General features: G+C 39.9%; 1 protein-coding gene across 1 annotated transcript in view; it reads right to left on the reverse strand.

Annotated features, from left to right (window-relative positions):
- LOC126187646 (chromosome-associated kinesin KIF4A) overlaps positions 1 to 18988 on the reverse strand; it is a 280963-nt gene that overhangs the window by 64419 nt on the left and 197556 nt on the right. Inside the window, exons 10-13 of the mRNA XM_049928846.1 lie at positions 11034 to 11230; positions 10813 to 10957; positions 9880 to 10101; positions 3978 to 4160 (exon numbers count right to left, since the gene is read on the reverse strand). Coding sequence (XP_049784803.1) covers positions 3978 to 4160; positions 9880 to 10101; positions 10813 to 10957; positions 11034 to 11230 — 747 coding nt within the window. The remainder of the gene's footprint in view (positions 1 to 3977; positions 4161 to 9879; positions 10102 to 10812; positions 10958 to 11033; positions 11231 to 18988) is intronic.

An 18988-nucleotide genomic window follows, 5' to 3' on the forward strand; every position in this document is an offset into this window, starting at 1 on the left:
TGACCCACGGGATCCCTTTCTGGCGAGAGGAGCCGAAGCTTCTCCAGCTGAGAAGTGGGGACTGATGTCCCCGATGGTTTTGTGTGTGTGTGTGTTGCTCCTGAAGTAGGTTGTGCAGGAGCAACAGGGAGGGAAGTGCCCCCTACTATCAAGGGGGCAGTTGGAGTCTGATGGCTCTGAGAGTCAACTGTATGCGGCGGAACGGAAGATGGTGGAACTGTTGTTGTAGCAGCGGCGTAGGTTGATGTAATATGCAGCACAGGATGTAGGTTCTGATATTCTCTTAACCTCAGTGTAGGTCAGTCGATCCAGGGTCTTGTATTCTATTATTTTCTTTCTTTCTGGAGAATCTTGCAGTCTGGTGAACAAGGTGAATGGTGCTCTCCACAGCTGACACAGATGGGAGGCGGGGCACAGGGAATATTGGGATGTGAAGGACGTCCACAACCTCGACATGTGATACTGGAAGTACAGCGGGAAGACATATGGCCAAACTTCCAGCATTTAAAGCACCATATTGTGGGAGGGGAATAGGGCTTTACATCACAGCGATAGACCATCACCTTGACCTTCTCGGGTAACTTATCACCCTCTAAGGCCAAGGTGAAGGCACTGGTGGCAACCTGATTATCCCTCAGACCCTAGTGAACACACTGGACAAAATGGAACCTCGCCACTCTAAAATGGCGCGCAGCTCATCGAGAGACTGCAAAAGAAGGTCCCTGTGAAGTATGATACCGTGGACCATATTTAAGCTCTTATGGGGCATGGTGGAAACAGAAACATTGCCCAGCTTGTCACAGGCAAGTAGTGCCCGTGACTGGGAGGGAGGATGCTGTTTTGATCAAGACCAACCCTGACCGCAGTTTGAACAAGCCCTCCATCTCCCCAAACTTGTCCTCTAAATGCTCCACAAAAAACTGAGGTATCATTGACAATAAAGATTCCCGTTCGTACGAGGTACTGAAGTGAATAAGCTTCACTGCCATGGTCGGGAGGGGGGGGGGGGGGGGGGTGAACGATTTGGGGTCATATTTCTTAGCATTGAGCATTGAAGTAAGATATCGATCACTTAGAGACTTCTGGTGTTTGACCACCAGCGAGAGATGACGTACTACACTTCATGGTGTGTCATCCACCCTGATGCCACCCACTCCGACCAGGGGCTCTCCCCACGGGTGCCACCCAGTAGCAGTAGCAGTAGCAAAGACCTTGGCAGGATGGCCATTGTCAGGAGTCCTGATGCCCCAGGGTGACAGGCATCTACTCTCTGGCATACATGGGGAGTTAGCGGCACAGGCATCTGCAGTGGGAGCCCTGTGTGATCAGGGGGCTACAATCAACAGGGTACATGGCGGTCCCACCACAACGGACTGGCTACTATACTGGATATCAGGCACAAACAAGCTAAGAAGTCCATTATAGTCGACAGTGCAGAAAGTGATACTGCAGAGAGGATGGAGGAAGACACACCCAGGAGGGTGATCTCACTCAACAGCTGGAGAATGAGTGGAAGTGCAGATCCATGTCGATGAAGGATGCGAGAGGTCTGAGCGCATGATGGATCATGCACCATGTAAGGGGCCCTTCCCCAATTGGCTTGCTCTTTGGGAAAATTTTGAAAAATGGAGGTAAAATCCTACAGGGGACCGTCACATAAAGGCCAAATCGTGTGAGACTCCTTTTAGTCGCCTCTTTACGACAGGCAGGAATTCCTCGGGCCTATTCTAACCCTCAGACCCGCAGGGGGACGACATGTAGTAATGATTCTAAAGCAGAGTACCAATGTATACATTTACTGTGATTATTCGTCCCTCGCAACGCTGATGCCATGCCCGTAGTGCAATTACTTGTGACAATCTACTCAAGATAAAGGGAGGCACCAAGAGCAGAGTACACAGGTAAGCGATTATCAGCAATTATGCACAGTGCAACAACAGTCTACTCTTAACTATGTTTTGATGTAAATATTGGATACCAATAACACAGTATATCCTGTTAATACTATGAGAAACATGGAAATAACCTGTGCACTGTGTGCCAAATTTTAAGTAAGTAGCAAAATCATAGCATTTCCATACCCATCCTGTTTGAGTAATGGTAGACAGATTTACATTTCTTTATGTCACTAAATTTTAATAGTTTAGCCACATTATATCTTTGCTTATGAGAACTATCAATTTTTCCCATTATTATATGATGAGATTGGTTGCAGTGCATTCCTATGGACAGTGAAGTCAAATGTGTAGTCCATTTCAGGCATGTTGTTTCATCTACCAGATCAGTAAATTCAAAATGGACTGTAATCAAACACACAGACAATTCAGAATATTGCTTCATGATTTATTGACTTTTTTATGTCTTCAAGTTCATGCATTTATATTGTGCACACTTATTGCTTCATAAATATGGTTATACATTAGCACCTTAGTGAAGTGATTGTCTGTCTCTGTACAGTTAGTTAACTTTTCATAAGATATGTAAAATTTACCTCCCTGTTTGCTTTCTTCTGACTTTAATATGAAAACTGCATGTGTGTATTTAATTTGTAAATAAAGTCTTGTTTTTGTGGGGATACAGAAGGGTATAATACTCTTTACATACCATTTTTGGATCGATAATGTGCAGGCAACAGAAGATACAATTGTAACTGTTGTGGAGCGAGCTGAGCTTGGAGGCAGTAGCGTTTAGGCACAGCTGATAGTCACTCACTGGGAGCAGTACAGTACAGGCAGAGCTGGTAGTTGGCACAAATACGGTTATTGTGTTAGGGCATACAGTTAGTCTGAAGTGTTCTTTAATTTTGTCCGTTAACATCAATGCTCATGTGTTTAACGAAATAAATATTGTAGAGTAAGTGCTTCGTATTGCTAATTTCAATAGTATATTGCCCACATCACATACAATAACGAGTAAAATTAACATTGGGAAAGCAGCATTTCCAATCTAAATCAATTAAATGCTCACCACCCATTGATAAAAAATGAGTGCTTGAAGCACAAACATGGGGAGTAGCCTTGCAAAGTGTAGGCCATGGGACATCACCATTATATGAAATGATAAACCTTCCAAATATTGGTGAATGGCATCCACCTATTGCTGAGCAATATGTGATGCCCTGCTGAAACCACGTGTTTTTGGCATCCCCATATTCCAAAAAGTAAGAGCCAATGGCACCATGACACTATACATGCACCGAACTGTAACCTTGTTGCTATGCAATGGACGCTCACGAGCCCGACAAGGATTTCCTGTGCTCAGAAATTATGTTTGCTAACATACCCATTAACATGGGAGTGGGCTTCCCCGGGATCCATATGTTGTAAAGTACATTTGTGTCCTTGTTTATTTTGGAACATCCATTCGCTAAACTTCCAAAACAAATGTGTCTTGTTGATCTAGTTGCAGTACACTGTAATTTACAGGTTTGGCACCTTAATTGGTGCAGTATTCTTTGCACGTTTCTCGACCCAACTCCTAGCTCAGATTCATGTTGTCGAATGGAGTGAGAAGGGTTCCTCTCTATGGAAACTAACAGCTGTAATGCTCTCTTGAATATGCACCATTTGTACCCCACCTGAAGGCACCCTTTTCAAGTCTGAATCAGTTTCTTCAAAATTATGCACCCACATTAGCAAATGGGACATGTCAATGAGATCTTGGGTGGTAAAGTTGCCAAAACAACCTATGTGCAGCAATAACTATATCGTCCTGCTTGTAAAATGCTCTCACAATGATAGCATGTTCTGCACTGCTCCAATGCTGCACAATTACTAAATGGCAACATGTTCACAACTACACATTATTTCAAACAACTGCTGGCACTGCAATGCTGATGGCACTAATATTCAAAATTTCTCATTCCTCTGCACCATCCTGTACATTAAACCATTTCATTTCAGCTCATGTCAGTTTCAGTATGTAATTTAAATGACTTTCTTCCTCTACAAAAATGTTCTATGCAATATTGTACATACCTTCAATTGTGATAGCTGGCTGCACAGTTCATTGCGATCCTCTAGCAACTGCTCTCTTGCTCTCTCTGCAACAACTGTGCTTACAAGAACTTCAAGCTCTTGTGCAATCCACTGTTGCACTTTTGCTGATGAGTTATGTTGATTACGGCGTTCATGTGCCGTCTTCTGCAGTGCCAAGGCATCCTAGAACCAAAGTTCCAAGACTCTAAATTCAAACAACAAAACGTGTTATTTACATTGCAATTACTGTTGCACACTGACAGTTAAGTTCGAACATTTGATAAAACAATTGCTAGATATTGACATTATAAACTTTCCAATACTCTATAATGGCACATGAACTGTAGTCATGAGTTTTACGTGATGTCATCCCTGACTCATATTAGAAATTGTCAGCCACTGCCAGCAAGGTTAGTACCTGCACAAGGCTGCAGAGTGTCATATCACATTACATGGTGTACTGAGCTGGTGTTCTAGCTGTGAGAGATGGCAAAGAAAAGTATTGTCACTCACCATCATGGAGGGTCACTACAGGTGAGTTGTCACTGAGGCTGCCACCACCTGCCCTACACCATTCAGTATACATTGTTCACTGACAGACACATGCGTGTATTCAGCTATTCAAAGTGGAGTTCAGTTCAAAGCAATGTTAATACACACCCCAGCCAAATTAATATTTAAATGGCATAATACAATATTGTTAGGTTTCATCTATTTTTAAAGATGTGTGTGTCGTTATGAGTAGCTTGAACTGGAACAACTACATAGATAACGTTGTAGGGAAAGAAACCGAAGACCGTGGTTTATTGGCAGAACACTTCGAAAGTGCAACAGGTCTACTAAAGAGATTACTTATACTATATATTTCCGTCCTCTTCTGGAGTGTTGTTGCATGGTATGGGATTCCCTACTGGAAAACACTGACAAAGGACATGAAAAAAGTTCAAAGAACATCAGCTCATTTTGTATTATTGGGAAACAGCAGAGAAAGTGTCATGGGTGTAACATGAGAGTTGTAGTGGCAGTCATTACAACAAAGGCAGTTGTCAGTATGGCAAGATCTTTCTCCTTCGTACTTAAAAATATTTCGCTGGTGTACATCTACATACGGAGAAGTGATCATCATAATAAAAAAGAGAAATCACAGCTCATGCAGAAAGATTAAAGTGATTGTTTTTCCGCACTCACTGTTTGAGAGGGGAATAGAAGAGAAGTAGCTTTAAGGTTATTTGATGAACTCTCTTCAAGGTACTTAACTGTGAATTGCAGAGTGTCATGTAAATGCATGCGTCATAAAATACATTTAATCACACATAAGATGTGTCTGAATCTCACACTATTTTATTCTATACACACTGCAAACACAATAAAGTTGATAAGGAAGGGACTGGAATCCATATAAAAGAAGTGTTAAGAAATTTATCTCCATAACTACCCTTTGCATGTATCTCACTGATCTCTCAAATAACTACACTGCACTCAGATTTGTTTACATCAGCAGCAGCTCTCCTGGCCTGTAAAGTTGTACTTTTATTTATTCTTGTCCTAAACATCACACAATAGGAACAATAAAATTATTTAGTGAAATTATAATATAATGTATTAAAACTAATGTAATTATTAAAACAGAGTCAAGATTTGAAACAAATTATAACACTAATATTGCACGGAAAGTTCTACTTGAGAGTAACGAATTACTTACGAATAAAGAGACAACTCGCCAAAAGGCAGAAGCACTGCGCCGTCAACACACACACACACACACACACACACACACACACCATTGGGTGAGGGCTGGAGGGACAGCAAGTTAGGTTATATTTATGCCAGGGAGGTTACAGGAGAGAAGGATGTGCTGTAAAGATAGCTCCCATCTGCACAGCTTAGAAAAACTGGTGGTGGTGGGGAGGATCCAGATGGCACAGGATGTGAAGCAGCCATTGAAATCTCACATGGTGTGACATTGGATGTTTGATGGTGGCCATTCATTGTGATTGACAATTGGTTAGTTGTCATACCAATGAAAAATGCTGTGCAGTGGTTGCAGCAAAACTGGTATGTAACTGGCTTCTTACACAGGTGGTCAGGTCTCTGATGGGATAGGATAAACCTGTGATGGCACCAGAGTAGGAGGCACTGGATGGGTGGATAGGGCAGGTCTTGCATCTGTGTCTTCAACAAGGGCATACATAATCCCTGTGGCAGGGGATTAGGGGTGGGAGTAGCATGGGGATGGATTAGAATGTTGTAGAGGTCAGGTGGGCAGTGAAACACAACTTTGGGAGGGGATGGAAGTAATTTGGGTAGGATGTCCTTCATTTCAGGGTCTGGTGAAAGATAATCAAAGCTCTGACAAGGGACATGGTTCAGTTGTTCCAGTCCCAGGGGGGACTAACAATCTTGTGTGCCCCATTGTGGCTGACTACAGTGTCCCCACCAAAATAATCTCAGTCCTTGCTGACCAACATCTGCAACCATTTGTCTGAAACCTAGCATCCGACATTAAAGATACCAACCATTTCCTGCAGCAGCTCTCCACCATCCCCACACACTTACCTCCCAAGTCCCTACTCGTCACTGTAGATGCAGTCTCCTCATATACCAACATACCCCATGCCCATGGCCTTGCCACGATAGAACACTACATCTCCCAACACCCTGCAGATTCTAAACCCACCACTTCATTCCTTGTACACCTAATCAACTACATCCTAACCCGTAACTACATCAACTCTGAAAGGCAGGTACACAAAGAAAATCATGGCTAACCTGTGGGCACCTGCATGGCATCCTCTATGTCAACCTCTTCATGGGCCACTTTGAGGAAACATTCCTAGGCTCCCAAAACCCCTGGTCTGGTTCAGGTTTATTGATGGCATATTTATAATCTGGACCAAAGACCAGGACACCTTATCCTCATTCCTCCAAAATCTCATCACCTTCTCTCCAATCCACTTCACCTAGTCCTCCCACCACCCATCATGCCGTCTTCCTAGATGTGGATCTCCTCCTCTCAGATGGCTGAGTCCACACCTCAGTCCACATCAAACCCACCAATCACTAACAGTACCTGCACTCCGACAGCTGACACCCCTTCCATGCCAAAAAATCGCTCCCATACAGCCTGGCTAACTTTGGCAAACACGTCTGCAGTGATGAGAACTCCCTCGCCCAGTATGCTCACGGCCTCACATAGGCCTTCACAGACAGGGAATTACACTCCTTGGGCAATTCAGGACTTTCCAAGTTGTGTAAGAGAGTTCAAAACCCCCTACAAAAGTCCTCCACGAAGTACAGGTCTACTTGGTGCTTATCAGATGGTAATGATGTTGCTTTGACTGACTGTGAAAAGTTCTTTCTTGATTTCAGTCCCAGCAGCTGAGTAATACTTGCAAATATTGGGTGTCTGGGATCTACCACTCACTTTTGTTATTGAACCTGTGCAACCTTTCTTTGCCTTATTTCTGGGGGAGCTATGCCCCTAAGTTGACATCTGATTCACAGGTATTGCCCAAGTACATCCTCTAATGATTCATCCTGTTTTGTTCAGGGCTGCATCCACTCGTTTTGCATGATAAGAGCTCACCAGATGGGGCCACATACTGTGAAATGGAAAAACACAAAGACCAACAAAAAATGAACTATGAACTGTGCTCCTCATCTGCTGCTTGTCAGTTTCTGCATTATGTTTTCTGGGTGCATGTATTCATTTTTGTATTCTGACAGTGTTCCTGCATTCAGTTGTGTGACAAATTACTACATAACACATTCAAATCATCTGATTACTTCCTGGGAAGTAGAAATTAGTAATGATAACATTTACATGACTTGGCGCTCAAATACATACATAAAAATTGTTTACCAGTTAATCAATGTGTTCCTCAAAAGCAGTATTGTCTAGACTGTGTAAACAGATTGATTCTGTATCAGTGGTAATCAATAGTTATTTCTGTACAACAGCTTTCTCTGATACTTCACTCCAAATTTGTCATCATCATGCAATGCCATAGATGATACACTGAAGAGTTCTCAAACCATCAATAATTACTTCTTTTTAGACAAATGTGATCAGAACAATTTATCAGGACAGATAACTAAGTCAACAATAAACCATCCAGAATTCTTAAGTTTATCTACATGAGCTATCAACACTAGGGTAGCAGTCTACAGAGGACATTCTCTACCATTCAAATAATATGTTGTTGTTTGTGTCAATGGTCTATCGGAAAATAGCATGCTGTTTTAAACAACAACGTCCTGTGTTAAGAAGTCACTCATTCTCTGATACCTTCATTACATATTTAACATGTATGCTGAAAGTACACTTAATTGAAGCACAGTCATAATGTATTTCACCTCCTAATAGGACAAACATAGCATTTCAGTGCCAAATTTTTTGCATTAAATGTATTGGCTGACTATGGACAACTTATGATCCAGAGCTCTCCAGGACGCCCGTTGACATTACCTTCACATTGCCACAACCTCCTCTGATCTCCAGTGCTTGCTTCTGCTCATTACTTTAGAGAGTATAAAGCATTGTTGTGCGATTTTCTGTGAAGAGCATCCAATACAAAATGAATGCCAAGGGGAGCTAGTTTGATAGAGGTTTGGATTTTAGATACCTGAATGGATGGACTGATCATGTACTTAAAATAGATGCAAATCATACAACTGTTATTAAACCATATTTAGTCTAGAGCTGTCTTTTTGGGAGCTACATGGAGCATGAGAGAGAGAGAGAGAGAGAGAGAGAGAGAGAGAGAGAGAGAGAGAGAGAGAGAGAGAGAGAGAATATGTTAGCTTCCCAAACCAGAGTTGGCAAATTTCACACTTTTTGGCAATTGCTCATCTGAGATCCAGCGCGAGAAGCGATTAAAATTTACCTGAAAATTCTAATGAATTACACATTTATAATTATTAGTTTACATATGGTGCAGGTGCAAAATGAAACCGAAAAGTTGCAGGAAAGGAAAGAAGTTTAGTGTAACATCCCACCAACAAGTTCACAGAGAAACTCTGATTACGGAGAAATGTGGTGGGAAATTTGACTTGCTACTTCAAAGAAACCACTATGGTGGGTGCCTCAAGCAATGTAGGGAAATTACAGGAAACCAAAATCTGGATGATGGGATTGTGATTTGAGCTGCTGTCCTCTAGGTCCAGTATCTTACCACTGTGCCACCTTGCTGGAGCAGTGAGGTTACGAGATTTCAGAACACAAAACTGTTCTGTCTAACCCCCGTTTATTTTGCTAATTGCTGTAGTGACTAACAAAAAGATAATCAGAATCAATCCCAAACTGAAACACTGAATAACTATGCATTTTTTTCTGCATTCAGTTCCAACAGTTAACTGACGACATCTGATACAAGCCCCAAGTTCATTAATGAGCAACTGAATATTCGGTCTTTTTTTTCTGTCACATGGACTGAAATTATTGTTGGCGTTATCCAACAAATCATTCATTTGTAGATGGTGCACTGCTAAAAGTAAGTGTGTTCTCACACTTACATCTCAACAGTTTCACATAAATGTTCGGACAGCTTAAATGATATCAGCAGTGCGAAATGACTGGCAACCAAATAAGAAAAAAAATTGCACTAACTGCAAGACACTGGGCAGAAACCAAGCAAATCTCTGATTACTAAACAACCACATCTTAATTTACAGTACATTTTGCTATTAGATGATGCTATGCTTTAGCCTCTTATGGTAGTTACAAATATGGGAACATAACTCCATGGAGTATCCTTTTGGTGCTCCATTAGTCTGGTGTCTGACCTCACATCACCCCTGGACAATGTAAGGAAATTGCTCCACAAAAATTTAACTCCTACAGGACTTCAACCAGTGCAACTGATAACAGGTATCACTAATAAAATAATGTAAAAACATTTACCTTTAATCTCTTATTAATTGCAACTGCCTCTTCCACCTTACGTTTAAGTACATTTTGTTGTTTACAGTGTAATCGTTCCATACGCTCCAACTGATTTTGGCGACGCCTGTCTTGGTCTCTCAGCCTTATAAGTTCTTTTTCCTTTTGTTGTTTCCAGGCACGGAAGCGTTCATTCTCTGCTCGCATTTGTCTTATGAGGCGAACTTTTGTACTCTTCATATTCTGTTTGGAAACAAATCAGGTGAATGTTTTTGTAAATACATGTGGAATGCTGTTGAGACTGTATAAAATATAGATATACTGTATAACACACATGCCCACACCAATTATTGTCACCATGCAACATTTTCTAAAAATTACAAGATTAAGTTGAACTATATGAACAAGTTCTTGTTGAGGAAATGAGTCATAAAATTAATCAAACCATTTTGCAATTCCAAAACTATAGTGAGTGTGTAGGTTATCCAATAGTGCACGAACATATTCAATGATTTATTACACAAACATATTTCAAGATTGTATCAATACTATCTGCTGAATGATCTGTCATATGTAAATAATAATTTTTCTTTTCCAACATGTCCCTTTCGTGAACACTAAAAGAGTAATCTGCTGCATAAACAATTATCTTCCTCTTCTCTCTATTTCTGGTCATTAGTGATCGTACATCACAGTTTTCTTAACTACAGCATTTCAACTTAAATCCACATGCCTTCCCAGACTGACCCACATAACAACGTTGCTTGAAGGTGAAAGAAGTTGCATACTCATTGGAAAATTATTTTAACACAGAAGTTAACTAGTTCTAGGAGTAATTGTTGGCCCAGTTTCTAAATGCTTTAGATGAATGAAGCATTGGGGGATGACTTATGTAATGGTGCAATTATTTGAGCTCTCATTAGTTTCTCAACAATAACAACAACTTATTCTCACCTGAATTTCATTGAAAAGTTTTGATATTTTTTCATCAGATTTTTCTTTAATTTTTATAATTTTTGTCTGCTCACTAATTTTTTTATTCAATTCAGAAATAGTATGTTCCAGTTCCTGCAGTTTCTTCCTGCGTTGTTCAGCAATCCTAGGTAACATAACATCTTAGGTAAAAGCAGTGTCACAAAATATAACAAAATGAATATTAAGTATGATTTACTAACTTGTTTGTGTTACTATTGGTTTGCATATTTTTTAGCATTTGCGTGAGTTCATCTTTCTCTTTCTGCAGAGCAGCTACTTGCTGCTCCAGTTCTTTCAAATTATCTTCATATGTATGACGGATATTGAGTATCTGGTCTGAATTAACTGATAACTGTGTTACTAGTTCCTCCTTCAAAGCAAGAGCTTTATTCAGTTCCTAGAAATAAAAAATACAGTAAAATAAAAAATAGAATAAGTAAACATAACTGCAGCTTTATGCACTACCAAAAGTGAATATCACACAATTAAGTTACCAACCATTTATCCATTATGTATACGAGGGTAGATCACTACTGACCTCCAGGAGATAGGCACATAGTAAAATTTACTGCTTTTTCAAACAAGATCAGTATAGTAAAACTGATGGACCACGAGTGTGAAGGGAGCATCGCACGTACATTAAAATCCACTATATTTCACACGCTAATTAAATTTATATCATATTTGCTTGATGTTCTCAAAGTAGTAAAAGCATGCCCGCATTCTTTTACTTCTTTGAGAACATCAAGCAAATATGATATAAATTTAATTCTGTATTCAGCACACCCCCATAATATGTACTCTATTAGACCATGTGTCCTAGATTTGTACTTTCTAAATAACAATTACTTTATAAGAAATATTAAATAGCACAGCATAACTTTTTATTACATTGTTATTTTCATATAAGTTCACTCACTATTTTTCATGAGTGATTTTTTCCCCTTACAAGTGAGTTAATAAAAAAAGGTCCGAGTCTGTTTGATGAAAGAGACACTTATGTCATTGTGGCAACTGCTGCAGGGGTTGCATGGAGCTGTCCTATACATGTTGCAATACAACACCTCATTTTCTACTGATTGCAAGCCCAAGATTTTAAGGAGGTTCCAGATTGATACCCAAGTTATGTGTCTCCCTTATGACATCTTGTTTGTCTCAAATAAGAATTCGCTGCTGGGTTCACTTATGCTACAGAAACATTTCTGAAATTTGACATCAGGTACAATGTGGTGCGCTGAATCATGACTGCTGTTTGCAACTGCTGCAATGTAATACAGTGTCACTCAGTCGCTCTTCAATGGCTATTGTGTTAACAGAAAAGACAACATAATGTGTCAGAGTTCCTAGAGTGCAAGTGTGTGTGTGTGTGTGTGTGTGTGTGTGTGTGTGTGTGTGTGTGTGTGTGTTATAATGTGCCAGAGTTCCTAGAGTGCAAGTGTGTGTGTGTGTGTGTGTGTGTGTGTGTGTGTGTGTGTGTGTGTGTGTGTGTGTGTTGGTATACCCCCTTGCAGTATATTTATGAATGCTCCTGTTTTCAAATTCTGGTTTACTGTTGACAAGAAAATTCATTATGAAGATAATGTAGTGTGGCTGGCTTCAAGGAGGATTGTAAAGACTGTGCTGGCACATCCCAGGGCTGAATAGTGGAGGATTCTGAACACAGGCAGCAGCTGCTGAGAGTGATGGCTTGCAGGAGCAATGTACTGGTCACGGAGAATGTAAGTAAAGATTATGGAGCAAAGTGAATTACCAAAGAATAATGGATTTTGAGACATCACTGCTGGCTAACATACTCCATGAGGTGAAATTGCAGTACTGCCGACAAACACATATAAAGCTTTTGGAACTAATACATCCTTCCTGAAGGAAGAAGAAGGAATAGGTTGCAGAAGGTAAAAAAAGGAAAGGCAATTACTCAGACCCCAAGATTTGATAGACTCACCTGTTAAGAGGACAAGATGATGTGTTACACATATTCCACACTCTTATGCTTTTAGGCTGACAAAAGATATTCTAAGAGCTGAAAATGTGGTTTAGGTAGTTATTAAGTGCAAAACATCACACTGTCCGTGGTCTCTCACATTAATGTGCACCTGAACTGTTAAATCATGTCAGCTCCAGACATCACCAGGGTGCAACACCGAATAAACCTCTCCACCTGCTATAGAGGATCACGTTCTTTGGACGTCATGGATTGGCAGTGCCTTGGAGGAAAAGGAGCAAAAAGATGCGTGGCAGAATGTAAATGAAAAAACTGAAAAATATAAGAACTGTGATTCATTTGATTGCTAATGTGCAAGCAAGACCAGGGGATATATGCAAACAAGGAAAAAATTCCCAGATTTCCCAGGTGAAAATACAATTTTTTGGAGTTAAGTGACAGTATACTTTCCCTCCAAACCATAAAACTTGTCAATCCTTTGAATGTTTAATGTTTTGTACACCGGTGTAGAACTTTGCGGCACTTTCAAAATTAAACATAGAAAAGAAGAAGAAATAAAATTTGGGGAGCAGCAACATGTACCCTGCATATTTTCATATTATGAAAGTATAAATTTGGACTCCATCAAAAACAGCACATTAGTTTCTGAAGCACTGTAATCAAGATTGCAACATGCTTTTGTAAGTCAGTAAGCCAATCATAGCTCATGTCACATGATCTCGCCAGACGATGACAACAGATATTCAGAGCATACGACATGCAATGTAGTCAGTAAGTAGCAACACCACTGTTAAATAGTGCAAACACACGAATAGGAAAAGTTAATGGTTTAAATTAGTATACCAGATGGTTATAATTAAAGTTTCCCTATTTGACACAAACACACAAACTAATTAGCGTACAAGTACCAAATTTGGTAGCATTAACGTCCAGAGTATGGGATGCACAATTTCCAAGCGTCACAGTGCCACCAAACAGTTCCAGCTATGACCACCAGATGCCATGATCAGTAATTGTGATTCATAGTCTCACACACCTGACCAGTTGCAGTGCACCTGTTGATGTATCAATATGAGCTTGGACAAAAGGAGCAAGGCATTATTGGTGAAACACTATTATCAAAACAACAGTAATGCTGCAGCTGCACTTCAAGAATATCGCTGGCTGGAAGGATTACAGAAGGGTCCTCTTTCTCCGCCTGCTGTGTGGAGCTTGATGAAGTTCGAATCAACATGAGAACTGGGTGTCACCCCCGGAAGAGGCAGACGACCGACTGTACCACAGGTGGTTGATGAAATTGCTGTTGCTATTGCAGACAACACTGTGCACAATTCCTGATCGTCAGGCAGTGCGTGTGGTGTGCCACGACAGTTGAATATCCCATGGTCCATTGTACAGAAGGTGCTTTGAACCATTCTAAAATGGTATCCATACAAGATACACATCATACAGCAGCTTGCACCACAGGACGCACAACAATGTGTTGACTTCACTCTTCACTCTCCACTTTCTGGCAAGGATTCAAGATGATTAGGGCTGGCCCTGGTCCATCATATGGACAGACAAAGTGAGGTGAACACACAATTGTCAAGCGTGGGGATCTTCGCCTCCAGTCACTGTGCATGAAGTTGTTTTGTATGGTGAACATGTTGCCATATGGTATGGCTTCATGGCTATGTTCATCAGTGGCCTGTTCTTTTATTGAACAGGCTGACACTCAAGGACCAAAGATGTGCACAGTGTGACTGGTCAGTGTTACTGTGATATGCTTTGCCAGCTTGTCATACCCGTATTGCACATCATTCATGAAATTCACCTGCTTCTCAAAAAATTTTGAAACTATCGAATCATCAGCCGATAGTTTCCAAATGTTTGGTCAACACGACCACCTGATCCCACACTCTGTGATTTCTGGTTGTGGGGCTACCTGAAGGACAGGGTTTACCAGGGGAACATTAACACATGTGCTGATCTGAAGCGCAGAATCACACACGAGGTAGCCAGTATATCTACGGACAGGCTAAGTCCTGCTGTGCAGAAAGCAATCCTGCACGTTCAGATTCTTCTGGATATGATGGGCACCATATTGAACCCCTTTTGTAGCAGTAATGGTACTGGTAAGTAATGGTGTAATGTCCCACAGCAGCACATTAAAAATGTTTCAACTGAATCAGTTCTGAATTATTTCTCTTCCCCATGCCCTTGATATTAATGCTATCAGGTTTGGTACTCGTACGATAATTAGTTTCTGTGTGCTCACATGTAACATAATTCATCTTGTATAAAAAGAAATTTACTTTGAAAGTAACACTTTTCAAACCACCATTCACAATATTTTCCTGTTACCTCTTAGAAATAGTTTTGTTTCAGCAATTGCCAGTGAGCACCAGAAAACATGCATTACCGCACATGTGCAGCTATGATGAGGTAGGAAGCCCGTATGCTCGAACATAAAAAGCATTAAGATCTTATATTACATCATACAAGAAACAGGACATCAGAGGATGTTCCAAGAGCACTGGAATTTTGAAAACCATACTAAGTGCATAAGTCGGCTTAAAGTGCACATTTGTATGTCCACATTCACAATGAAGTAGGGACCCAACCTGATATTTAGTTTTACAGTGTGGTTTCCAGGATGTAAATTTTCTTGGAATACCAGTATTATATTGCCACGTTTGGTTCTTTTATCATGGCAGAATGCCATACGTAGCAGAGGGTGAAAACTTGCATTTGAAATTCAGCGAACGGTTGAAACTGATCAATAGTATGGAATGAAACATTTTTTTTTTTTCAAATAAATTTACTGCCTCAGAGAAACAGATTAATAAATGCTAAATTTCTTTAGCAAACAGACACAGCTTCATTGTTCTGCTAGGCAATTCACGCTTGACTGCTAAAAAATGCGGAAATAAAACTGGTTGTATATGCGGACAAGAAAAAAATTCCCATTTAAAAATATAATTTTTCCATGTTAAGTGACAGTATACTCTTCCTCGGAACTGTAAAACTTATCGGTCCTTTAAATGGTTATGGTTTTATACATCAGCGTCAGGAGGGGGATTTTTTTTAATATCATTGATATGTGGCAACGTGTGCGCTGCATATTTTCAGATTACACAAGTATAAATTCGAATCCCACCAAACACCGCATGTTACTTTGCTAAGCATTGAAATCGAGATTGCGATGCACTTTTTTTAGCCAGTCATGGTTCATGTTACGTGATTTCGCCAGGCGAAATTCAGAGCATAGAACACGCGATGTAGCCAGCCAATACAATATCACTGTTAAGTAGCGCGTACAAACAAATAGGGTAAGTCAATGGTTTAAATTAATATACATAGTGTTGATACAAGAGAAGCAAAGCTTTCAGATATAATATTGGTCTCTAAGATTAATAAGCTGCAAGAGTAGCTTTCACATATAATGATCATCTCTTATGTGTGTTACGCTTTCAGATATATCACACAAATGTGCCAATAAAATTTTAAATAACGACATAAATGTTTAATCTTCTGTGCTCGAAATGTTTCTAAATGATTATCCTCAAAGAGTTTATTTTTAAATGAGAGTCAAACGCTATGTGATTTAAGAAATTCAGCCAACATTCTCACACATAGCATAATCCATGTTGCATAAAATGTTAACTTATTTTGAAAGTAACGCTTTTCAAACAATCATTCGCAATATTCTCCCACGACCTGTTAGAAATACGTTCGTTCCAGCAGTTGCCAGAGAGTGCCAGATAACAGGCGTCACCATGCTTTGTGTCCTATGTGTAAATCATTAAAAGATCTTATTTTATGTTATAAAAGAAACAAGACATCAGCGGATACTCCACGAGCATTGGAATTTCATGAACCACACTAAAACGCATAATTCGGCTTAGCGGATTCGTATGTCCAGATTCGGAAGTAAATTTTCTTGGAGTACCAGTACTGTATTCTCATGTTTGGTTCTTTATTAAGGCATAATGCCATAAGTGTTAGAAGATGCACATTAAACACTTAGCTTCAAATACATTGACTGCTTCGGCAGAAAAGATTAATAAAAGCTAAATTTCTTTAGCAAACCGAAAAAAATAACTTCATTATTCTGCAAGGCAATTAATGCTTGACTGTCAGAAAGATGTAAATAAAATAAAATCTGAAACTAATAATATATTTTACCCTTCTGTAAATATGTGAATGTATTTTAATGCACTTGATAGCTCCTGGCCACTGAAATCTGTTTTGTTTTCATTTGACGTGGAAGCAATAAACAATGAGGAAACAGCAAAATCATTAAACTTAAACAAGGGGCTCGTTGAAGCTATCTACCTCTGCACTACAACTCAGTCTGCTTTGTGCATCAGCTCCAGATCAACGGTATTTCAGAACCGTGGCAATACTGGATAGTGATACTACTAATGCGCGACTCAACTGCGCATGCGCATGAGCCCGCTCGCTACTGCTCTAATGAATCAATGTAAACAGTTCTGATGTCACACTCGTCGGAGGAAATTTGTTCTTATGAAGCATTGTGTAATCTTTCTAATCCTTTGACACCTTTTGCTGTTGGCGGACGCTTGTATGAGCACCGTGTTTTGTTGTATATGGCGCATTTCCTTTGCAACTTAAAATTTCTTTTCATTTTTTTTCCCTCTCATTCATGTTTTATTGCTGCAGTATTATTCTGCAGCAGCGGGATACAGTACTATCCTTTTTATTGTATTTTTTTCTTACCAGTCAAAACTGAAACAAAAAAATTCCCGGAATTCTAAAAAATTCCCGGGCTTTTCCTGGATACACCGGTTGTATACACCCTGTAAAATAAAATCAGAAAACTGAAACTAACAACACATTTTAGCCTTCTGTACCTATGTGAATGTATTTTAATCAACTTGATAGTTCCCAGCCACAGAAATCCATTTTGTTTTCCTTTGACGTGAGAGCTGTAAACTAAAAGGACATCAAAATCAACTAACTTGTACACGGATCACTTTGAGACTACCCCCTCCCCACAACAATGCAGGATGGCTGTGCGCAACCTTGGGCGCGCCAGAAAAATTTTTCCGGGAAGTATCTGGCTGCTTGCTGCTACTGCTGATACAGCTAATAGTTGCCAGAAGCACGAGAAGGTATTGCTCTTACGCGACTCTACTGCGCATGAACTCGATGATGCCTGCTCAGATGAACCTATTGTAACGTTGGACGTCATGCTCATCGAAAGCAGTTTGTTGTTATGAAGTATTGTATAGTATTCGTCCTAAAGTCTTTGAAACATTTTGCCATTGGCATACACTTGTGTGTGCACTGTGTTCTGCAGGGTGTATATGCAGACAATGAAAAAAAATTCCTGGATTTTTCCTGGATATCCCGGTTAAAAATTATAAATTTTCCCGGGCGAAAATACACTTTTTCCGTGCTAAGTGACAGAAGGTTATCCGTCGGAAATGTAATACTTATCACTCCTTTGAATGATTAAGGTTTTATACGTTAGCATTGAACGTCCCGGTAGTTTAGGGGAGGAGAAGAGAAAAGGGGTGGGGGAGTTTGGAAAGACCTTTGATGTACGGCAACATATACGCTGCATATTTTCATATTACGAAATTATAAACTCTTATTGCACCAAACACAGTACATTAATTTCCAGAGCATTGAAATCAAGACTGTGATGCCCTTTTGTAAGCCAAACATATCTCATGCCATGTGATGTCACCACCTGATGACAGCTGACATCCAGAGCATAGGACAAGTGTTGTTGTCAGCCAATAGCAAGATCACTTAAGCAGGGCGAACAAACAAAGAGGAAAAGTTAATGGTTTACATAGTGTAGGCACAAGAAAAGTTAAGCTTTCACATATCATATTGGTCTCTAAGATTAATAAGCTACAAAAGAAGCTAAGCTTTCACATGTAATATTGGTCTTTTTTGCGAGTGTTACACTTTAAGATACACCATACAAATGTGCCATTCAAATTTAAAATAATGACATAAATGTTTGATCTTCTGGACTCTAAGTCTTCTAAGTGACTGGTCCTCAAAGTGTTGCATTGTAAACAAGTCACACACACCGTAATTTAAAAAAAATTCATCCCACATTCCCACACGTAACATAATTCATCTTGCATAAAAGGAAATTTACTTTGGAAGTAACGCTTTTCAAACCACCATTTGCAGTACTTTCCCAACATTGTAGGAAATAGGTTTGTTTTAGCAGTTGCCCGAGTG

Source organism: Schistocerca cancellata, chromosome 5, assembly GCF_023864275.1.
Source record: "Schistocerca cancellata isolate TAMUIC-IGC-003103 chromosome 5, iqSchCanc2.1, whole genome shotgun sequence".
Classification (NCBI taxonomy): domain Eukaryota; kingdom Metazoa; phylum Arthropoda; class Insecta; order Orthoptera; family Acrididae; genus Schistocerca; species Schistocerca cancellata.